Source organism: Nerophis lumbriciformis, linkage group LG34 (genome assembly GCF_033978685.3).
Source record: "Nerophis lumbriciformis linkage group LG34, RoL_Nlum_v2.1, whole genome shotgun sequence".
NCBI lineage: Eukaryota > Metazoa > Chordata > Actinopteri > Syngnathiformes > Syngnathidae > Nerophis > Nerophis lumbriciformis.
In genome coordinates, this window is record NC_084581.2 from 21,096,584 (window position 1) to 21,121,899 (window position 25,316).

The window sequence follows — 25,316 nt, forward strand, 5'->3', positions numbered from 1 at the left end:
AATACCCAGAACCCCTTGCAGATGCTTGTTTTCAATCAGAAAAATCTACCTCTCACACATGATGATAAGGAGAAAAAGAATTAGCCCACTCTTTGAGCTTCATCTGTTGCACAAATAGACTAATAGTCTGGACTGAGTGAAGCTGTTTTATTTATGTTTTGTACCTTTTTTCCCCATTCACTTTAAAGGATGGCTGTGTTTTCTACTAGTCTAGACTGAAAAAGTTGTATTAATGTTCATGCACTTTAAAGGATGGCTGTATTATCTACTAGTCTAGACTGAAGCAGTTTTTTATTTTTGTGCCTTTCTTGTTTTTATTTGCACATTTTTGTTACTCATACGAATATGTTAAGAACAGGGCAGATTGAGCCCAGTTTATAGTATACTCTGGACTGAAGCTGTGTGTCTTCATTTTTTTTTGTAGCTGTTGTTTTGAGGCATGTTTAAAAAAAAAAAGCACTTTGTGAATGTCAAAGTTAACAGTGTTTCCATTGTTGTAGTGGGTATCAGGATTATGTCAGGGAGAGCATGTCCCACATTCCAAGCTGCTGTTTTGAGGCATGTTAAAAAAATAATGCACTTTGTGACTTAAATAATAAATATGGCAGTGCCATGTTGGCACTTTTTTCCATAACTTGAGTTGATTTATTTTGGAAAACCTTGTTACATTGTTTAATGCATCCAGCGGGGCATCACAACAAAATTAGGCATAATAATGTGTTAATTCCACGACTATTTATATCGGTATCGGTTGATATCGGTATCGGTAATTAAGAGTTGGACAATATCGTAATATCTGCAAAAAAGCCATTATCGGACATCCCTAATATATATATATATATATATATATATGTACCGTATATGTGTGTGTGTGTATATATATATGTGTATGTATATATATATATGTATATATATATATATATATATATATATATATATATATATGTATGTGTGTGTGTATATTAATCAGAAACATAATTTTTTTTCACACCTAGTACCTGCTCTTTACAGCGTCTTCGCATCAATAAAACCGACCCCGCCTCCTTGACACCCCAGGAAGTCAGCTCTTTTGTCCGTCTTGATCTTGATCCCGCCAAGATTACCTGGCAGAGGGGTAAAAACTATATGTAATGCTTCTATGGCATGCTCTTTGACATGACTACTAAGAATTAAATAACTCAGTCATCTATTTTCTATATTGTTTTGCTTGAAAGCTAGAGATCCTCCGTAATAAAGTAGCTCATCTTTCATGTGAGACAGGATAATGAATATGGGAATAACCACTTCCCTGTTGGTTTTATGTTGACAGTGGGAGATTTGTGTTCTTTATTCCAGTGGTACCAGAAGGTCTTTTTTAAACTCAAAGCAGACTTCCTATTGTCTGATGTTGTGTAGGCGTGATTGCATTTCCTATGTTTTTTTTTTTATTTTTATTACAGTTTACATCAGTAGTACTTGTTATAATGTCTAGCATTACAGTACACTGAGCTCAGTATAAACACTTAGTGTGTCAACATTTGACATAGTAAGAGATAAGGCTCACCGCTCCTTGACAGTTTTTTGGGCGTTTCTGTGTTTGCATCTCATCCATGTTTACCATATGTAAACTGTAGGAGTTGTGTCAAACTGCGAGTAAATAAATGTTCTCTTTTTCAGTGGTTGACACAAACGACCGCTTTTTGCGGAAGATCACCGTAGGACAAGCAAGCACTGAAAAAGGACAAATCAGAGAGGTTTGTCTGTTGTATTGCATGATAAGCACATGACAAATATTGACATTCCTGATATTCACTCATCTCACTGTAGTATATTCTTATTCAACACCCAATAGAAACCTTTATTGTCATTGTGCAACAGGTATTTCATGAAATTGCACACCATCCGAAGATGATCATTAATATGTCCTAAAAATGTATTTCTGAATTCCCCTGGCCACTTCTTACTGTTATAAAGCCCTGCTGTAAAGACAACTATATAAAATCCTGCATGTGAGCGAGCCTAAATGAAAGCAAATATTTAAGGAGGGTCAAAATTATATATATATATATATATATATATATATATGACACGTATACACACACACCTGGTGTAGCCTCTAAACTTGTTCAGCATATGCTTACATTTACCGCCATCAGCTGGTTCATCTTCCACTGGATACACTATAGCCCCTGAGGACATTCCAACGGGCAGTGGGAATAGAACGTTATGTCCGTTTGTGGATTGATGTGCTTGAAAGTTGTGTTATACTATGTTGACGTTGGTTTTCTATACACTTCTCGGCGGGTAGTCGTCACTCAGGTTCATTACTAGTTCTTTTCCCCCAGTTATGTCGCTACAGCATGCATTCTTCAAAGTCAGTGTGGACTTATACACTTGATTTATTCTAAAGTCCATGACCCTCCAAACTGTTTGTTCTTTTAATAGTATCTTGTCTTTAAAACTTCACACTAACACCATAAAAATGTGTAATTTCCGATTTAACAGTGCCTTTTTGTGGTTTACATTGTTTTTGCACAATCCAGACTGGGTTTGACATTGCGGTGGCCAGCGAGATCATGGCCATCTTGGCTCTGGCAGACAGCTTGGAGGACATGAAAGCAAGACTGGCACGCATGGTGGTGGGGACCAGCCGATCTGGACAGCCCGTCACCGCAGAAGACCTGGTGGGTGTTTAATTTTTTGCATCCCCAGGGTGTGAGAACTTGCACACAGACCACCCCTGTCATACCCCTCAGTCACTTTATCATGGCTATGACTCCACATACCTTGCAGGAAAATGTACATTTCCTCACTGTGTGTTTATGATTTTGAAAAGTATCCCTTTTTGGTTGATAAACAAACCTGTGCCATTTTTCCAAATAGCATAAGGAGATTTCCAGTCGAACCAGCCAAAACAACTTGTATTTTATTTTTATATTTTTTAAGAAAACACCTCATTTAAGTACCTCTCAGCAAGTCCAGCCGTCAAGGTCCGCTGGATGTGGTTTCCCATAGTTAACTGTGGAATCTGTTTCAGGGCTGGGCGAGGTTCACATGTAAAGTTGCATTAGTCCTTCTTGACGAAGAAGATCCAAAAAATACCACAACCTTCATAGGACTTGTGGACAATGGAATATGACTGTAGATTCATGTTGTTGTTGTTGTTGTTCTTTCAGAAGTGAGTACATCCTTCCTTTTTGCAACCATTTTTACTACAGTAGATCATCTCAAAGAACAGTACAGTAGAAAAACAACTTGTTTATAATTTAGAATAGTCTGTGTACTACTTGTATAGCAGTATAGTTTACTGAAAAGTAGTCGACACACAGCCATTATTGTCTCAATATATGGCAACCCAAGTGAGTTGCAATATATTTGTGTCCTGCTTAGAGTCAAGCATGGTTGTGATTTGGTCACGGTCTGGTGCTGCATGTGTGCTGTTGGCACTTTGGGAGCTACGGTTCATTGAGAAGAAACCTTCTTTTCAATATTTTCTGTTCCAACGTGAAGCCGAGCAGAGCAGTCTACAGAGAGTGTGGCCAACTTGATTTCAGAGTTAGTGGCACCCTGTCGTCAAGTGAAGGACTTTTGACCAATCAGTATGGCCAGACAATCTCCTAAATGATTTGTCAAAAGCCCTTCACGTGATTACAGGGCGCCGTGTTGGGAACCAACTATGAAACTGAGTTGGCCATACTTTCTCTATACGCGGCTCGGAGATCATGATTCCCTGCCTCAGGGAAACTGAGCCACATGGCAGTTTAATCACATAAGGAGCCCAGACACCCACAAGATGAATAGAAGGTGAAGGTCATGGAGTGGCCACCTATGTTTCCTCCAAACCCTAACCCAATTGACCACCGGTGCAGCATCCTCACATGAAGCAAGGTGGACGAGCACCAGGGGCCTCATGTAACAAGCTTGCTTACTTACAAAAACCTGGCATACGACCTTTTTCACAGCAAAAATTAAATGAATTAAGACTGGCGTTGACATGGAAATGTGCGATGCCTCACTACAACTTCATGGCTGACATATGAACATTTCTACAGGCTGTGGATACTTAAGCGACATACAGAGGTGGTTGTTCAGGCTTGCTAACATTTGATTTTAACAGTGTAAAAAAGATTGCGGCAAGGACACAAAATTTACCTTTTCGCCAATGCATTTTTAATGCTTTATATTCATTTTATATTTTGTGAGGACAGACATGCACCTGGGGATAGGTTGATTGGCAACACTAAATTGGCCCTAGTGTGTGAATGTGAGTGTGAATGTTGTCTGTCTATCTGTGTTGGCCTTGCGATGAGGTGGCGACTTGTCCAGGGTGTACCCCGCCTTCCGCCCGATTGTAGCTGAGATAGGCTCCAGCGCCCCCCGTTACCCCAAAGGGAATAAGCGGTAGAAAATGGATGGATGGATACTGTATATTAATTTAGAGCAGCACGATGGCACAGTGGTCTTTCTGTATGGAGTTTGCCTGTTCTGCCCATGACTGCATGGGTTCTTCGGGTAGTCCGACTTCCTCTCACCTCCATATACATGCACCTGGGGATAGGCTGATTGGCAACACTAAATTGGCTCTAGTGTGTGAATGTGAGTGTGAATGGTTGTCTGTCTATCTGTGTTGGCCCTGCAATAAGGTGGAGACCCCGAAAGGGACAAGCGATATAAAATGGATTGATAGGTGGGTGGGTGGGTGGATATAGTAATTTATCCGGGCGATCTTTCTGCCACCTATTGCTGTGAAAATGTGTTCCTGTGACTCCTTGGCCATGTCAGGTGTACAGCAGGCGGGTGGTCGCCGCACACTGTCACTGGAGACCGAGGAGAATATCACTTATACGGCTGCTACTGCAGGAAGTTCTCCTGTGTTTTAATAACAAATTGAGTGACAAAGTATTTTGTATCCTTTGTGATATGCTGGCATGTTTACATATAAAAGATGGCAAGTTTACACTGTCGTCAGCTACGACACATGAAGCGGTGAGGAGGAAGGAACCAACCGCTTATAATCCAGTTGAAGTGACTATATATTTTTAAACACTCGTCTGTTTTGGCGATGTACATCCATCTTCCTGCAGAACACCGCAATTTCAATCCGCTCGTGATCGCTCCAAACACGAGAAAGAAGCCCTTCCTACTGACTTGTGATTGGCAACAACACTGGGCGTGCCATGTCAAGCCAACTCCTGAGCTCAATTCCACGTTGAAAACACTTTTATGTATAATACAATGGTTGCTGATGTGTGAGGGTTGTACTCACTTTTGTGAGGTGTCCTAAGTACTTAACTTGTGAATGTGTAATAAGTATCTGCATATTCTTATTTCCAAGCCCCACCTTTATCAATGTGTTTCTGTCAGGGCGTGAGCGGGGCGCTGGCCGTGCTAATGAAAGATGCCATCAAGCCCACGCTGATGCAAACCCTTGAGGTGAGTCGTCTTCCACGTAAACCACACACTTCTTTAAACAATCCTTCTTAGCTGAGCTTGCGCTGATGAATATCTCAGTAGAATAAATAGGGCAGCGGTCCACAGGGAAATTGAAAGACCTCCCTACGCCCAGCCTCTGCTGTCAGACAAATGACAGAGAGTGCTCTGCAGAGAGCTCTTAAAAAATGATATATTGACCTTTTCCTCCCCCGGCTCTCAATTTGAAGAACAGTTTAAACCGTGTGGAGCAAATGTCTGCAACTCGGGTCACCTCATTGAGATTGTAACAGATGTCCGAAAGACACAACTTTCATTGGAGTGTGACATTGAAGCACAACATTATGGGCCTGATTTACTATGATCCAAATAAAAGGCGCTAAACAGCCTGTGCAAAAAAATTAAATAGCGTGTACTAGTACTACTGATCTACTAAGACAGCGTGTGCAATTGAAAAGTGGTGCAGACTGTCCATGCAGGGCTTTTATTACAGAGATGATCATTTTCTGCACACTCATGTTATCATGCTTCTACCTGTTTGCGATGTGTTAAACCGGCAGCACACATCTATAATCTGTAAAAAAAAAATCTGAATTGCAATCTAGAAAACAGAAACATAGGCACACTGACACTTAATTCGATGCATGAGGCTGTGGATCGCATCACTAGCGCATTTGTGTGTCTGGAATGACTTTAACGCATGAAAATGCATAATGGAAGACGTCTTTTCATGTAGGAGATATATTATAGTAATATATTTCCTAAATTAAAAACAACAACCATCAATTACATTTATTTTAATCGGCCCCATTAATCATCCAGCAGCAATAAAATTATAAAAGATAATTCCTGAATAGAGGATATGTCTAATATTTCTTATTTCTGTCAGTCTAAAACACACATTTAGGAAACATAGGACGGAGGATTCTCGTCTGTCCATCGTCTGTTTGCAGCGCGAGCACTGGTCCTGCAGCCGTGTGTGGAACTGTCAGTTTGCACATCCTTCTGACATGTGCTAAATGTTTAGTAGATCAGCTTTGCGTGTGCTATCAAGTTTGCACATGTTTTGGTACACGCAAACGTTTAGTTAATCAGGTCCTATGTTGAGGTTTGACTGTAAAGTGAATGGCCAGAATAAAGTCACAGCCAAATTTACTGTGCTCAGTCATAACTTGCACACAGTGTTTGCGGTGGAACCTCTTACTGACTGTTTTTGCCTACAGGCTAAGCAGAATGTGCACGTAGCAGTGATGCGATAACTTTTTCTTGTTTTCTCGGAGGATGTACTGCGGTCCTCTTGTGCGAGCTGTTTCCTGTGTGGTTTTCCTGTGATTCTGGTCAGGGGGCTGGTATCGTGACCAGTGGGGCCTCCATGCTCCGTATGAATTTTCCATCCAGCGTAGACCGCCTGGGTTGTTTTGTTGCCTCTGTGTGCTTGTGATTTTTGAAAACACGCACACGCGCACAGGCTTTGTGTGTGTATTCCAAGTTGTTCCAGGTTGTTTCAGATAGGGCAAGGTTCAGAGGACAAGCACCAAAGAGAAGGCATTGTCAAATGTGGAAATTGATTTTCCTCACATTCTTTGGTAAACATTTTGTGGTATTTTTTTAGTTGTTTACTATCTTCCCAAGTGGGACCTGATTTTTTATATATCCACTACTCATAAAAAAAAATGTTTTGGCTTTCATGGTAAATTTCAGGATGAACCTAAAATGCACAATAACCTGGTGAACTTAAAAATGCCTTACTGTGACTCTTTCAGTCTTTTTGTACTAATGACACCCTAAGCTTAGCGGTCTCTTCTCTCTGAATAGCAAGGTACTGTTGATCAATTGTTAGGGTGTCGTCTTAGTGTCATGATGACAAAATGTAAGCAGCATGATGAAGAAGAAGAGGACTTAAATACCTACTCTACTTGAAACAGGACATGTATTGGTCTATTCTTTGATCACACACCCTTTTGTGAATTTTGTCATTCAGCTTTTTGTGTCACATTCTGGCGTGGCGTTGTTGGCCCTACGCCAGGATGCAGGGACGGCGTGCAAGTGCAATGGTAATTTATTAAGTACAAATTAAGACTTGTGCAGCTCGGTAATGCACAAATAAAACAGCTGTTGAGGTAACATAACCATTAATCAATGATGATCCACCCGTGTTTTGAGGAACAGGGTCATGTAAGGCCTAAGAAGCATGTGATTGGCTACCAGGGACAGGTGTGTCCTGATTGTCAATCAGGTACAGGTGAGGGATGCAGCGCTTAGACCAGAGGTAAAGGTGCAGGTAATCAAAGCACACAGGGAATGGAAACAGGAAAACAAGAGCACTATAACAGAAATAACACCAAACACTGGGAAAAAAAGTCCAAACTGTCATGGTGGATCATGACATTTTGAACAGAACGTATTGACACATTGAACATGTGAATTAAGAAGTTTATAAAAGGCCAACATTAAGTCCACATCAACATCAGCCAATTTTTCTTCAAAACGTTCTGCTACATCAACAAAAGAGTTGATTCACAAGAAGAAAGTCACTTTTGGGAGCGAACGAGACTTAATTCCAGTTGTGTGTGTGGTGATCTGAATGGGCCTGTGCACAACAAATGCCCTTGCTCTTGAAAGTATTGGAGCGGCTGTGCAAAAATTGTCGAGATACTCCATCCATCAATCTATTCCAATAAAAATTGTTTCAACAAAAAAATGTTTTAGCTGAAAAACCTTGTATATATCTATATGCACTACCTGTGAATGTGTCTGTGAGATTGGGCCAGGTGCAAACATCAAGTCTACCTGCACTTTCATAGAATTGAATGGAGGTTTTATCCTCAGCAGACCAAACCCAGAGTTTGAGGACAGGACAGACCTTCTACGCACTTTAGCACGGTTGTGTAGTCGGGTTGTGGAGATGGACTGGAGGTGGATAGGAAGAGGAAATGACCTCCCACTTCCTGTTTTTATATGAAATCCTAATGTCCATCTGTTGAAGAGACGACACACATGTACTTATCTTTCATCATCACTTTCATCACTTCTCATACACATGCGGATGTGGAAAGAGTGAAGTGGAACGAATTTAAATGCGTGATGTTGTGTATTTCCATGTATTGGCTAATTGGGAGCATGAGGGGTTACTTACGTCTGTCTGTTTAAACAATCAGAAATACTGTTCGCATTTGTCTCTGCTTGTTCATAAGAGGATGGTTTACTCCTGTGACGTGAAAATGTTTATTTAAACAGTGTGAGGGGAGTGGGGGATACAAACAAAAGCTTGAAAATCGTGTGTGGCCTTCACATCCTTCCTTTTTCCTCCCTATCGCAGATTCCATGTGCACTGCAACAATGACCAGATTTTCTTGATATTTTTAAGTCATTAGTGTGCTGATTCTTACTAAGTATGATGATTTAAGCATCCAATTTAGATCTAAGTTATGTAACTAAATCTGGTATCTTGTCCTATAAAAAGATACCTTTTATGTCTATCAATCAAAGTTTATTTACATAGCCCTTAATCACGAGTGTCTCAAAGGGCTGCACAAGCCACAACGACATCCTCGGCTCAGATCCCACATCAGAGCAACAAAAAACTCAACCCAATGGGAACAATGAGAAACCTTGAAAGGGACCGCAGATGTGGGAACCATCCCTGGGTGACCGGTGCAATGGATGCCGAGTGGATACGATTAATAATGTGAGAGTCCAGTCCATAGTGGGGCCAGCAGGGGAACCTCTTGCATGTAGACATGTCGCTGCGCAGTCACGTCACCAACTGATGCATAAGGAGTGGTCCATCCTGGGTCCCGACTTTGAACGTGCCTCATCCTTGGAGGCACGTTCACCTGATACCCTCTCCACGCAGGAGAGGGGTGCAGAGCAGAAAAGAGAGACAGCAGATCAACTGGTCCAAAAATGGGTCTATTTAAAGGGTATAGTATACAAATTAGTTTTAATATAGAACTTAAATGCTTCTACTGAGGTAGCATCTCTAACTGTTACCAGTAGGGCATTCCAGAGTACTGGAGCCCGAAGAGAAAACTTTCTAAAGCCTGCAGACTTTTTTTGGGCTCTGGGAATCACTAATAAGCCAGAGTTTTTTGAACGCGGGACATATGGTTCAGTACAATCAGCAAGTTAGGATGGAGCTAGACCGTTTAGTATTTTATACGTAAGTAGTAAAAACCTTAAAGTCACAGGAAGCCAGTGCAGGTGAGCCAGTATAGGCCTAATCTGATCAAACTTTCTTGTCCTTGTCAAAAGTCGACTTGACTGATTTCCACAGTGAGAGCTGATAATTGTTTTTTACCCATTGTTATTTTCTCGAATGTCTCCGTTTCAATAGTTAACCTTTACTGATGCATTGGACGTGACTACCAGGCACATGCATTTTGTGTGTTTACTCTTTAGGGAGTTCTGCTAATCAGGAGGATACACTAATCAGGCGCCTCTGAACAAACTCAAACCCGCTGCCAGCCTAAACGTAAACTTTTATTGTGATTGTCGCATGAAAAAAAGGTCCTTTTCAATTTATAAACAGAAGGGTGAGTTGCTGCGGGTTACGCTCTCTACTAAAGTTCTGTGTGTCTTGTGTGTCACTTTCCATTGTTGCAGGGTTCACCAGTGTTTGTACACGCCGGGCCCTTTGCCAACATCGCCCATGGCAACTCCTCTGTCCTCGCTGACAAGCTGGCTTTGAAGCTGGTAGGACAAGATGGCTTTGTGGGTAAGCGCACTTAGAGCCTTTGCATGCATATCACACAGTAACCAATACCATACATTGAGTAATGATAGTAAGTCCCTTTTTATTTTATTTTTATTACGTTGTTTTTTTCGTGAGTCCTCCTGGGAACACGCCATTTTGTGGGTCTGTAGCAGGTTTGGGCCTTTATGGTAAAAATCTAAATCACAATGAATTGAACCTTTTTACCTTAATTTCGTTAATTGCACAATTTTTCCTCTCTCAACTACTACTTTAGTTTTTGGTCGACTTCATCCTAATTGTAGCCAAAGTCTGTCCAAACAACTAACAGAATTTATTTTGGGTACAAGCTGCGGTGTTTCAATTTTTCTCCATGACACATCTGTGCAGCAGACTGGATGGGACAGTGTTACTTGGCTGATATTTCTTTGGCTGGGTTTTTGACTGCCTTCATGCTTTGCAACACCTGGCTTCCTGTCGTGTACTACACAATCAGTACTGTATTTTAAGGGGATGGTGTTTTAGTGTAGAGAAAATTACAAAGAGGGAAAAAAGTTTTCCGTCGGTTAAAAGCTAAAAATTTGGATTTCGATCATTTTTTGATTAATCCCAGCCCTAGTCTGTAGCTTTAATGTTAAGGAGCTGTGTAGTTCCACAACTGTCTTCGGCAAAGTGTGTGTCTCCAAGAGGTTTCCTGCACTTGTCCAACTTAATACAAACTGTACATGCGGGGACAGAAGGACAGAAATCTTACCAACACTACCATAGCTATTTTAGTTATAATGCTAACATTATAGTAACACTTCAGTCATGTTTAACTTATTCGCTGAAGAAAAACTAAATGACAGTACTTACAGCTTCCACATATGAATCAGATAAACGAATAGTTGGCAAAGCTCCAGGCTGTTTTTAAGGAAGTGTAGCAAAGCCTGTGCGTTTGAAAAACTGGGTATTAAGCGAAGGAAATTATAAGAGTTTTTTTACATTTGGTGCTCAAACAGGGTCTCGGTACAATACACAGCGATACTACTACTACTACCACTACTTCTTAAAAAGTAACCCTTGCTTCCTTTCACCATTGCAACCTTTGGACCACATTCATTTTGACTACACTGGCTCCATGTGTTTCTGGCATCCTTCTCTAGTACAACTTTCTAGGAAACCAGTGGAAAGATTGCGTAAAAAACAGACAGTAGAGCAGAAGGAAGTCAAATGATAATCTTAAGAGCCTCTGGAATTCTAAAGTAAACCACACTAATCCCTTCAACGTCAAATCATACAGTACATGAGTATTTCCATTTTTATCCGTCCATCTATCCCTCTTCCCTCTTTGTCTACACTTTCTTTGGCTGCAGAAACATGTTTGGAATGTTTGTGAGTGTGTATGTCTGTGTTGGCAGGCGTACACATCCATCATCTAGCCTTTTCATGTATACTGGTACTTTTGTTTTTGTGTCCAAGGACAATTTCCTTGAGTGAGCGCACCAACATGTAAACAATACATTGCATATTTAACATGAGCTCTCGCTGTCAACTGTTGCGAAGTTGGCAGGTGTGTTTTGGCAGTGTAGGCACACAGAATTATAAAGTTTTTCTTTTCACTTTCAACACTTGTTTTCCATCAGTCCAACTCATTCCCACCCTTTCCTGTCTGAGGCCCTTGATTAAAAACATACCAAACCATACAAGGCATAATACGATCAAGAGAGTAAGATTTGTTTTTGAAAGTATTAAAGGGAAAATATAATTAAAATACATGTAAAAGCTATTATATGAAATTGTCATTTTAAATGTAATTAAATACATTTGAATAGTATGATTTGCAGATAAATTTCCTCATGTTTTTCATCAGACCGCCTCATTCCTGTTTGAGGAAATGTTAATAGTATTTATTAAAACAAACAAAATACTGTAGAAAAATGTATTACAATTGTTATAACTTTTGTGTTGAAACGATTCAAGTCAAATGTAAATACAATTAATTAGTGCTGTGAAATTATTATATTTGTAATCAAATTAATCAAATTTGTGAACTTCGATTAATCATTATTAATCGCAAGTTATTGCTCTCTTGCATAATCTAAATTAACTTTGAAAAAACAATGTTTAGACACCAATGCAATTTTATTGTCAGAATGTCATTCAAGAACATTTTTCATTTGAATGCACGTCCTTTTATCTCCTTAAAAGTTGGTAACAGTTTTAGCTAAAGTATCATCTGTAAAGGTAGGGAAAATAATGTTTTTAGAAGCATCGCAATTTGGACAAGGACGATTATAAAATCTATTGGTAAACGTTAATAATTGATTTATTTATTGTGAATAAAGTAATGCAGACAGTTTTAAAATTTGGCTGACTGCAGCAAGCCACCTCACCGAGAGATCTGACCAGCTCCTTTGTTATAGGGCATTTATGTTCCAGTTTTGCACACATTTCCATGAATTTAATAAATGTGATGGCAATTTCTTATTGCAAATGCACTGTTTTTAAAAGTTGCAAGTGATAAATGCTTATTTAGTAAAACGAAAAGAAATGTAAAACTGCATCAGTATACATAAACTAAATATGCATCAGTAATCGATTTTTTAATCGAATCATAGCGCCACCTTTCAGGTAACCATCCACGGTTATGTAAAGTTGCATGTGCAGTCATAATAAGTTGCATAATGAATCTGCGTATATACATGATTAATGCGATACTGTTTTGTGGATTATCACATGACTGGTTATTTTTGACAGCCCTGAATTTAATGTAAAAGTTATTTTTTCAAAATAAGAATATATTTATTAATTGTGTCTGTATAATGGAATATTTAACAGACACAATTTTCCATACTTGTTTTCCATTAGTCCACCTCATTCTCACTCTTCCCCTCCCTATCTTTGAGGCCCTTTTTCATTGAAAACATAACCAGAGTGGCATAACACAGCCAAGAAAATAGAAGAATAAGACGGTTGAGGTAAACAGATTGTATTATATCAAAAAAATAACTGTAGAAAAATAACAATTAATATACTTTTCTGTTTAAATGATTAAAGTCAAAATGTAGTTGAAATAAATATATAATTTAATTCAGTATCTTTTATTAAAAGGATTTGCTTCTATACAATGGAATAACACCAGTCCCAGACACTTTTATGTCGTTTAGAGTCACATCTGGGCAGTGTTGGGTTAGTTACTGAAAATCAGTAACTAGTTACAGTTACTAGTTACTTTATTTCAAAAGTAACTCAGTTACTAACTCAGTTACTTACACCAAAAAGTAATGCGTTACTGTGAAAAGTAACTATTTAGTTACTTCTTTTTTTCTTCTTTTTTTTCCCTTTTTTAAGGCTCCCATTAATGCCCTTTAAGCCTTCATTTCAGTACTGTTATGGCACTGGAGAATAATACAATATGTTGATCAACTTGACATGCATTTGCACCACTGAACTCCGAAAGCAATGTGGTCTACATACAACACACAAAGACAAAGATAGGTTTCAAAAAGCCAATTTATTTCAGGCCAGAACAAATTGACAAACTATTTTAAATAGCTGCAACATAATGGCACTTTAACTTAAACTTTAAGTAGATAGGATCTTTGATCCAAGACACAGCTTACATTTAACTAAAATGTTATTTTATTTGTGCTCGACAAAAGAAAAGTATTGAGAATGTCTCCATGTTAAAAAACTCGACTTCTGGCTTCTCCGTGATGTCTTGTTAGTTGTTATGAGAGTAGCGTATGTGTGTGTGTGTGTGTGTGTGTGTGTGTGTGTGTGGCCCTTTAAGATATGACAGCATGTGAGGTGAGTGACGTCAGTGAGTGAGTGGGCGAGAGAGATGAGCGAGCGGCGACAGTGAGTGCGTGCAGGTGCTCTAGCTTGGTGGATGGCTGCATCCAATAAAGTCACAAAGTTGCAACAAACCGCCTAACTCGTCATTCGCCCTCAGCTGTAAAGACCCACTTCCGGGTAAAGTGAAGGTTGTTAGCCCCGAAGTACATAGGCCCTGGAGGAACGTCTCCCAGCGCTCCTCAACTTCGGTATGGGAGTCCCCGCACCCACCCACAGAAAGCACGCCTTTTCTTTTCCACCGCAGCGCTCCAATAAAACACACTCAGATCTTCTGTTTCTAGCCGATACTACATAAAAAATAACGTAAGATAACGCAGTAACGCATTATGTAGTAACGGTAACTGAGTTACTAAATATAAAAAATAACGCGTTAGATTACTAGTTACCACCGAAACTAACAGCGTTACAGTAACGCGTTACTTTGTAACGCGTTAGTCCCAACACTGCATCTGGGTTTAATGACGAAGTTGCACTTTGGATATAAACACAACATTTTGGTAAAAAAAATCTCAATCTTTATGGAATGCCATATAGATCCCAACCTGTCTGTGTGATTGTTATTTGACCCTGAAGTATGCAAAGAACTCGACCTCCATTACCACCACACACACACACACACACACACACACACACACACACACGCACACACCACACACACACCAGCCCACTCTTTTCTGGCAGCTGAGATGCATGTTGGCCCACAAACACCCACCCGCCCCCTTCCCCACTCACGTCACATTTGTTCCCCTCCCTTCCATCAGATGATTTTCATTGATGCTTGTCAACATAAAATACAAAACATTTTTACAAAAAAAGAACTTGTGCCTCCATATTTCATGTTGTAAAACAATCATATTAATGCAATAAAGGGTAATAATTTTTAGTGGATGGGTGTGATGTACAGTATAAAAATTAAGTGTAAATCAAAAGATTATTTTTTTTGTAGAAAACCAAAATACGCTACTCCTTTGTTGTATCATAACATGGAGCTCCTCATCCATGAATGAACTTCTTATGAACCCACTGAAGGATGTCTTTGCAGGGGGGTGTGGTCAAATTCATGACCGCACTTTATCATCACATTGCTCTGTATTATTCTTTTCAAGTCATCTTGACCCAAAATTGAGTTGTTCTGTAGGTTAAACTCCACATTCCAGCTGTTGAAGTGTTCTATACTATGCTATTCAACACAGATAACACTGTTTCTTAAATTTGAAAAGGGTATGTTAATTTAGATCCTGTCAATTCCCAAAGTAAATGATAAATCTTGTTTTTAAAGCTTGTAAGAATAATTATAGCAGCAATATGCTATGCTTGTTGCTGTGCTTTATAGCTGGTAATGGATGTCTCTTCTTGAATTAAGTTTGTTTTCTTATTTCAAATGTTACAGGCAAACTTTGGAAAACTGATACAACCGAAAGTTAATGGTGTTGTTGATCCAGTCTCCTTCGATACTTAGAGACTCCATGTACCTTCCTTTGTTGTCTGTCTCGCTCCGGGGATGGTATAAGTTCATTGCACAGAACAGCAAACTTGCAAGTGTTTCCTCCGGACATCCCCCTCCCCTCGTTCTTTGTCATCTGCGAGTGGGAGGCTCGTCCAAAATTCACACATAGCCTAATTTAAACAAATTTTATTTTCATACCGTGGATAATTACATGTTTTACTTTAATTCGGTTAAATCTCCAATGCAGTGTTTATGTTTATTGCATTGTTAAATTCACTACTCACATACATAAAAATAATACAGCATTTCTAGTCATGTAACCCAATCACTCTCATTAATGAATTTGCTTTGTTTCCTGACTTCCTGTGTACATCCGTCATTATCATTTTAATTATATTTAAAATGTTAAGTGAGTTACATGCACAGGGGCTGTCTACACACAGCATACACATTGAGTATTTAAACTCATCAAGTTTGCCTTAGCAAAAACCCCTAAAAATATTAGCCTTTTGTAAAAACATCACATGGACATCACTTAGTTTTTATCTAACAGGGGCTGTCTACACACAGCGTACACATCGACTATTTAAACTCATCAAGTTTGCCTTATCAGAAACCCCTAATAATGTTTAGCCTTTTGTAAAAAACATCACATGGACATCACTTAGTTTTTATCTACGTGGGAGAAAATCAAATATTTAGCCCTGTCATGTTGTATTTCTAAAGAGTTTAAATCTTTTCATGTGACTACTAATAAAGTGTATTAATGCCAGCTGGTAGATGTGCGCCGATGAAAAGTTATTTATCAAATGAAGATCACTTTTGCACTAATTGAACTTTATTCCACAGAATAATAAGCGGGCAAACTTTACTTTGTTTCACGCAATGTTTGGTGCTACAATAACATACAAAAACCGGGTTAAACTCACGATTAGGGATGTATATTGTTAAGATTTTCTCAATACTGATACCAATATCGATATTTGTTATTGATACCGCTATTCATTTACGCTCTTATTAGTAGTACCATATTTAATTGGTGTAATTAAAGATGTGGAAAAAAAGTATTTTTTATGAGAATTTTTATCAGCACAATATGTTGTACACTATCAACATCATGTAACATCTCATAGCAAGGAAGTCTTTTTATCAACACCTGCTTTTTAAGTCTTAAACAAGCAAATTAAATTTTGCAGTGCAACGTGTAATGCAGTTGCACTGCATTCATTTTGCTTGACGGTGGCCATGTTTTTCTCAACCAATTTTGCTAAATTTTTACACATGTGGGATTGTCAGCCCACAAAAGGTGTGTACCAAATTTAGTGGGGATTTGGCTTAACACCTTAAAGTTATCTATATGGTGCATTGAGATGTGCCAGATGTGAGGTGTTAAATAACAACACCACATGACACTGACCATTTTTCACTCTTTTAGTGTGCAGCGGTTCAGGAGCTAGCCTATGCAAACAGTGCCATGAATGTGCTATTTTTATTTTCTCGACTATTTGAATTGATGTATTTATAAAATTATGCAGAGCACATAATTCAATGGATCTAGCAGGGCTTGGCAACACAAAATGTTTAAAGGGCCATATTGGACCAAAAATACCAAAACAAATCTGCCTGGAGCCGCAAAAAAATAAAAGCCTTCTATAAGTTTTATAATTAAGGCAACACATGATGTACGGTAAGTTTCAAAATGAGCGATAATAGCCAACAATCAAATGACTGTGTCGCAGGCTGACACAAATCTTTGTTGATAGAAATGTTCAAATGTAATGTACTGTATAACATTGGACACATTAGTAAACCTGAGCTTCTCAGAGGGTGATATAAATCCTGGAAATGACTGGCTTAGAATGGCCAAAGATATAGATGTGTGTGTCCAATTTTAAGGAAAAGGCAGGTCTGTCTTCTTCTAATGGATTTATTTCAATCTTTGCAAGTTGGGTAACGTTTGCTGTGGTCTATAACGGCACACAAAGAACTTTTAGAAATGCAGCCAATATGTCATATACAAAAGATATGAGACATGCAAATATAAACTAAATACACAGAGGACATAAGTAAAGGAAATTAACGGAACTCAAATATATTTACAAACAAAGCATAATGAAGTGATGTGTCATTACATACAGCTAGCCTAAAGAGCATGTTAGCATTGATTAGCTTGCTGCCATGCACTGACAAAATATGCCTGATTAGCACATGAGTCAATAACATCAACAAAGTTCATGTTTTTGCATTCATGCACAGCATAAAAATTTGGTGGACAAAATGAGACAAAGAAAAAGTGGCATAAAACACGTCGTCCTGTGGCAGCGTCGGAGAAAGTTGTACATGTAAACAAACTACAGTTAATTCAAAGACCGCCGAAATTTCTAGGACAAAACGACGCTTGCCAAATACTCTCATCAGTGAAGCATGTTTAATACAAACAGTGGGATTTCTTACATTTAGGAAGGTTTGTGTCATGTTTTTCCTTCTACAAAAACCATAGTAAAACAAAGTATCCCCCCCATCTTTTTCTATTTTAATACATTTTTGAAAAAGCTCCAGGGAGCCACTAGGGGGGCACTAAAGAGCCGCATGCGTTGCGGCTTGCCAACCCCCTATTTACATTGCGCAAAACTCACAGGAACTGTTAATAGCTCATTTAACATGTTTAGGTTTAAAACGTACAGGTACAGGTTCAAGATCAGGTCAGACAAGCAAGTGTTGTTACAGTAGTGCTGCACACATGCATGTAGTCCCAATCGACACACAACAGGAAACCTTATCTCAACAAGGTCGTTGTGCCAGGTGGACTATTTGCTTTGTTTGGCTCTCATTCAAGAGGTTGGTTTGTAAGGCCATCCGTATCGGAGGCCATCTGAGTCTGATACTACAGACAGTATCTGTTTTTATGTGTATCTAGTCATTTGCAGGCTGAACGTTTTATAAATATTGATACTACCTGATCTGTGCTGCGAATTAGACTTTTAGGGAGGCGGAGCAACATTAATCAAATGTTTTGTTGCCTTACAGTAACTGAAGCCGGATTTGGAGCGGACATTGGAATGGAGAAATTCTTTAACATCAAATGTCGGGCTTCAGGACTTAGGCCTAGTGTGGTGGTGCTAGTTGCTACTGTGCGAGCTCTCAAGATGCACGGCGGAGGCCCTAAGGTAAGAATTAACAATGGCCCACTGTCAATATATCATATTAAACATAACACCTTGTTATTATAAATGCATCATTTGTCAATTGGGATAGAGAACAGCAACATTTCAAGCAATTTACGATATCTTTTAATGCAGGGGTGGCAAACTCGTTTTTATTGAGGGTCACATCGCAATTATGGCTGCTCTCAGAGGGCCGCATGTATCAGTGAATATTTATGAATGTAAACGTATAATACACAGTTTGCATAGGCAGTTGTCTTTGATTATTATATTTTCAACTAACAGATTGATGGATAAATTGGTTTGAAATTGTAAGTCAAGTTGACAAGCAGATATTTAAATAAAACGAAAAAATGCTTGGAATCTATCTTGTTGCATGATCAGATAATATTAAAGTTTGAAAGATAGAGTAAATTTTTTCTAAAAGTGATTTATTAATGTACAGTATTTCCAGCCTTTTGCAGACCACATAAAATAGTGTGGCGGGCCTTGAGTTTGACACCTGTGTTCTAATGGGACAATCTCATTGACATGGAAATTAGATATATTGAGAGTAGTAATTGTAGTATAGATTTACATTTCTCTGAAAATAAGCTAAAACACAGCTATCCTTGCCTAAAATGCTGGCAACAGAAGGGCGTAAGCCTCACAGTCATCATCTTCAGCTCCCTCAGCAAGGCACTTGTCATCTTGGCGGTGTCCGGGCTCTTTATGTTGGAAAACTTCCATGCAGCCAGGGCTGGTTCTCAGCAGGCATATATGAGGAGGCAGTCGGAAATGTGAAGGGGGCATCATGTGTGCTCTTCCATCATGCTCCAGCACTTTATGTCTGTGCTTAGTAAACATTGCTACTTCTTCATTCGATTTGGTTGTTACCTGTGTGTCCAACTCCAACCTGGAGAAGTGGATTCCACTTTGTCAGGCCTCTACCTTCAGACCTGTACAACTTGGGTTTCCCACCTAAAGACTAAGCTCCAGCTGGTATATAGCTCTTCAGGTCACCTTGACCACAAAAAGGTGGAAATCCCTCAGTGGTGGAAATTAAAAAAATAAAAGTAAATATATAAAAAAGTATCCTTTATCCACATTTTATCAACTATCACAACGTTTATCATAACTTGATGGCCCAATTATTACATTAAATGTAACCTTAAGTAGGACTTCATACACCAAAGTCAACATTTACAAAACTGAAAAGTACAGTCGTCTTCTGAATAATACATAAACATTTTTCTCAATCTAGATTATCATCAGGTCAGCTGCATCATGCCTGCCTCAAAGTTTGTGTATTCTCCAATCATTTACACAGAGAAAATTAAACTGTTTTTACGCTACGCCTCTGGCTAAGCAGGTATGTATGTGTGTTGTGAAAGGGAGTTACGATGCATGCCTTCATCATAATTGGTTTGTGAGTGCGGTAGAAGCAGCAAATACACATAGCTAACTTACTTATAGTGTAGATGTCACGATGACTCGCCTGCTGTTGGCATCATTTAGCGTCAAAAATAAAATGTGTCCTCTTCACTTTACCTCTGGTTTTTACATATTACAATGTGGAACATGTTAAATATACACATTTTTGTTTTGGCAGAGCCGGTAAGAAATGTAACTTTCTCCTCTGACAAGTAAAAGCATCTAATTGGCTCTACTTTGTAGCTAACCCCTGTCATATGTACGCTATTAAAGAACTGTAATTAGATATCCAAAAAGGTTCATTAGGTCTTCAAAAAAATCATGCAATTTGTTATTCTTATAGCCAGACCTGTGTGTTTCAGCTACAACTGTTGTCTTCCTGTCAGGTACGGAAGTAAACACAAATGCCTGGCTATAAGAATAACAAATTGTGTAATTAGATCAGTGACGTGCCTCACCTGCCATCATGGAAAGAAAAAAAATGTTAAAAGAAAAAAAATGTATTAAATTGTTATATGTATTCAGTGATTATACTATGAAGTTATTTTCCATTTAACTTCACCAGTTTTAGATTATTTTTATTCTAAATCGCTGAATTTTCACATTTGCCGTTCAAAAACTGAGAAGAGACGGTGCGGTGATCAGCAGCCAGTTGAGGCACGTCACTCAGTGCCTCAACATGGATTGCGCAATGACTCGACTAACTGCTGGCCTGCTATGCAGTGAGACCGTATTGCTATATGAATTATATTATACATTTCCATAGTTTAGTTAGCTGAGGTATTTAATGTACAGTGTATTTTGTCAACAACTGTATGTGTGTAACGTATTTCTTATGCTGAGCAATCATAAAACTGCTGCGAAGACGCACTGGCTGATGCTCGCAGTAATCCCGCCTCCTGGTGCCGGTTAATGCACCCCCCGACGGGAGCGCCACACCAACCAAAGCCACACCCAAACCCTCCACGTGCAAGACCGAATCCACCCAAAAAAAACTTAACAAGAAGCCAAAAAGTGCAAAAACAACAATGCTCGCGCCGGAGGAGCCGTACGTGAACGACTTTAGGGACACAACATTAGGTACACCTGCAGACTGCAGCACGGATTTCATATTTCATTCATTCACAACTCCTCCAACACGAACACCACTGTTCCCGCACTTATAAGTAAAGGTAAGACCATAATAACCTTTTTTTAATTAAATGTGCTTTTTTGTGTGCTACAGTTTGTATGTGTAAAGTTAAAGTTAAGTTAAAGTACCAATGATTGTCACACACACACACACTAGGTGTGGTGGAATTTGTCCTCTGCATTTGACCCATCCCCTTGATCACCCCCTGGGAGGTGAGGGGAGCAGTGGGCAGCAGCGGCGCCACGCCCGGAAATAATTTTTGGTGATTTAACCCCCAATTCCAACCCTTGATGCTGAGTGCCAAGCAGGGAAGAATGCTGGTATGAGCTTTTAAACATAACCCGTTAACTGCTGCCAATCAAATACTCTTTAGGGTTCATATGTTTGTAAATCTGACTGTGATGAAGTCAGTGCCTCACCAGCCATGAACCTCACCGCACGTCACTGAATTAGATATATTCCAAACTTGTGCCCACCTACTTACAAGATAAAATCAATTTTAGATTTTGTTTCTGTCAATATTTTTGTCTCGTTTTCATTTGTCGACATTGGGCTGAGGGGAGATGAGGGAAGATGATTCTAGTGTATCGTGTCCCTTTTTCAGCTGATTTCTCCACTACTGCCGATAACTTTGCCAACTTATAATATATTATTTTTGTGAGTATATTTAAATGTGCTTTCTCAACTTCAAACATTTGTATTTGAGGGGGCAAGACATTTATTTGAAGGGGCTCTTCCCCCTTTTGCTCCTACGTAAAGCTGGCCTTGCAGCCCAGTTTCACCATGCTGTGCTTCCCAATGTCACAGTGCATGTAGGAGTTCAGGTTCACCTTCAATGAACCACATGTCTTCCGTCCCAGCAGCTCTCATGCAGCCTAAGACCCTGCCACGACCACCACCATTCTTGACATTCAAGACACAATTGTCTTATGTTGGCAGCCATTTAGACAATAATGGCAGTACTATACAAGCTGCACACTGACTCCTGACTACTGTCTGTTTTTGTCCCGATTTCCCCCATTCCAACTAAAGACGCAAATGCCCGATTATCTTATGCCTTCTAATATTGTCCTGTGGCCTAAGGTGGGGTAAGAGTGAATTTGTCCTGATAATTTAACTCATCATGTCTTTGGGGAAAGCCGATGCCTTTTGAGTCATCGCTCTGTGAATTGTGATGTGGTACTAAATGTAGCCAATCAAGAAGCTAAAAACATTGTTGTTACATCCTTGTGACTGTTTTTGGACTCACATTAGCTTTTTCTCTGTGTGGGGAATTTTTGTCCCCGTACTGTGCCCTTATTTTTTTAATGTTTACTTCCTTGTGCCATGCACAGGCGTTCACACCTAATGCCTGATTGGCAACCGGGACACACTTGTGTCTGGTTGCCAATCAGTCTCCTTTTTCATTTTTGCTCTGTCTTCCAGACAGGGTGGATCATTGCCTCATACTTTGCCTCACATACACCTGTTATTCCCTGTTCAAAATAAGTTCCTTGTCTTGTGCATTTACATGGCACTGGCCATCTTTTGTTCTTTCCTCCACTCCTTCTGTGAGTGAGTTTTCTGTTTATATTAAATAATGTTCTTTTTACTCACCGTCTGCCTACCGTTTCTGCATCCTTGGGGTCACGCCGCAAAGCTGCGTTCCAGTTCTTGACGATTGTGGCTTCTTTGTTCTCAGTAGATTTTAAAGTCTGTGTTCACACAATCTCTATCATTTTTTTCCAGTTGTTTCTTTTTTTTAGTTAAATTGTTTTTGTCAAAAATGACAATACCACCATCATTCCCTGTTCTTGTATGTCCTCTTTTATGTTGCACGGTTTTTTTCGATTGTTGCTACAGTGGTTGCGATCTTCGTCTTTAATTGTGTTTGTTCACACGTGATTTCGTGTTTAGAGGACGAGAGTCTGGCAAGGTGATGGACAGAATTGTGTGGTGTGTCTATCATTATAGCATATCACACACATACAGTAAATATCAAAACTACTCAATGTATGATTTTTTAATCTTTGTTTGCAATCTGTAACAGATTAAAAAAATATATTCAGATTTTGAAAATCTTTGTGTAACCCACTTATAGTATATCCGGATTTACTCTACATAGTATTGTCTTTTGAGAATATGTACTGCAATTAAAAAAGGTTGCTAGTTTTTTCAATTGTGTGAACAACTGTAGCACTATAATATTTACAGCGTAATATGGAAATAAATACTGTTCAACTCAGCAGGACCTATTTATTTAGAGCAGTGGTGTCCTAACTTTTTCCACTGAACATAATTTTTCATTTATCTTTAAAACCAATACAATATATAGATTTTTCTTAACCTTCAGGGCTCCCCTTAAGTTTGGTACCAGGCACCTGGGCGGGTCTCAGTCATAAAAATGTTATAACTAAGTCACATATTTTTTTCATTTTATTTATTTTTTTCAATCAACGCTTAAATCCCTAGATCATCTTAAGGTCTCTGTGGTTCAGGTTCTCTGTTTTTTTGGGTTTTTTTTACGTTTTATGCCCTTTTTGTCAAAACCCTCTCTTTATGGCAAAAACACAAAATATACAATATCCCCCCCAGTCTGCACTTCAGCTTTGTGTTATTTGTCAACATTGCAACTTTTTCTTGTTGCATTTCACCTGTTGGTTCTTTTATTCCACTTTTGTATGTCCTGTTTTTAATAGTATTTATAGAATGTGCCACGGCCCGGTAAAAAAAATTGCTCCGGGCCGCAAATGGCCCCCAGGCCGCACTTTGTACACAATTAATTTAGTGTAATCAATTAGTTGACAAGATATCTTAGATTTTCTTTATCTAGATCCAGCTGTAATGACAGATTAAATGAACACATGCATGGAAAAATTGAGTTAAGGAGGCTGCGTGCTGGCAGCAGCCAAAGGCATTTTTGTTTCTGTGCGTATGCCGTTTGTCCATATGTCAAATCCTGACATGTAAAGTATGACTTTTTTCATGCCAGAAGCCAAACTGTCATCCTTTTGGAGATGAGAACATTACACACATACTTCTGGCTTGCCATAAAGCCAATATGAAGTGTAGGCTATCGTTCGTTTAATGATGCATTTCAAATATCTCTGATAAGACTGTTGTCCTTGACACTGATGTTTCTGCATTGCCTCACTAAGAAATTTTAACTAGAATGAACCTCTGTCCTAAAACAATTTTATTTTAGAACTTTAATTATGTAGCCTCAATGTATCCTTCATGTAAATAGCTTATGTACTTAATCATAATAAGTATTACTACTATTTAGTATTATTTGCAGATGATACAACTGTGTTTTGTTCAGGCGAGAACACACACCATCTAATACAAATAATAAGAAAGAATTGAACAAATTAAAAAGATGGTTTGACAAAAACAGACTATCTTTGAATCTCAGTAAAACTAAAATAATTGCTATTCAGTAACAGTAGAAGGGAAAGTCAAACACAAATACAATAAGACGTAGAAGATATTGAAAGGGTAAAAGAAAACACATTTTTCGGTGTAATAATAGATGATAAAATGAACTGGAAACCTCATGTAATAAAGCAAAATATAGTTCTGTACCAAAAATTATTCCATATGCTCTACTGCTCACTAGTGTTACCTTATCTGAGTAATTGTGCAAAATATGAGGAAACAACTACAAATGTGCGCTTCATTTACTAACGGTGTTATAAAAAACATCAATTATAATCATACATAATGTTGGATGTAGAGAACATACAAACCCTTTATTTATTTAATAAAAAAATATTGAAATTCAATGATTTGGTGCAAATTTGCAAACAGCTAAAATTAAGTACAAAGCAAACTATAACCTGCTATCCAAGAATGTACAACAATTCTTCTCAACTAAAGAGGAGAAATATAACCTCAGAGGAAAATCTAATTTGAAACTTTTGTATGCACGTACAACACTTAAGAGCTTTAGCATATCCGTATGTGGAGTTACATTTTGGAATGGAATGAGCAAGGAAATCAAACAAAGCACTAATGTGATTCAATTTAAGAGACTGTTTAAACTACAAGTGTTCACAAAGTACAAAGAAGAACAATTATGATGAACATCTTAAACCTTTTTTTAAAAGAAATTAGATATTTATTTTTTATGTATTTAATATTTGTTTGCTTACTATATATATATTATGTATATAGTAAGTACCGGTACACATACTTATTTATTTATTATTTATTTATTCACTTTTCTGTTACAAACAG

The 25,316-nt window shown here is 38.6% G+C and overlaps 1 protein-coding gene across 1 annotated transcript in view; it reads left to right on the plus strand.

The window, feature by feature from the left end:
- mthfd1l (methylenetetrahydrofolate dehydrogenase (NADP+ dependent) 1 like) overlaps positions 1–25,316 on the plus strand; it is a 60,099-nt gene that overhangs the window by 18,449 nt on the left and 16,334 nt on the right. The window contains exons 16-21 of the mRNA XM_061929667.2: positions 1,012–1,114; positions 1,657–1,733; positions 2,523–2,663; positions 5,344–5,412; positions 10,015–10,126; positions 18,417–18,556. Coding sequence (XP_061785651.2) covers positions 1,012–1,114; positions 1,657–1,733; positions 2,523–2,663; positions 5,344–5,412; positions 10,015–10,126; positions 18,417–18,556 — 642 coding nt within the window. The remainder of the gene's footprint in view (positions 1–1,011; positions 1,115–1,656; positions 1,734–2,522; positions 2,664–5,343; positions 5,413–10,014; positions 10,127–18,416; positions 18,557–25,316) is intronic.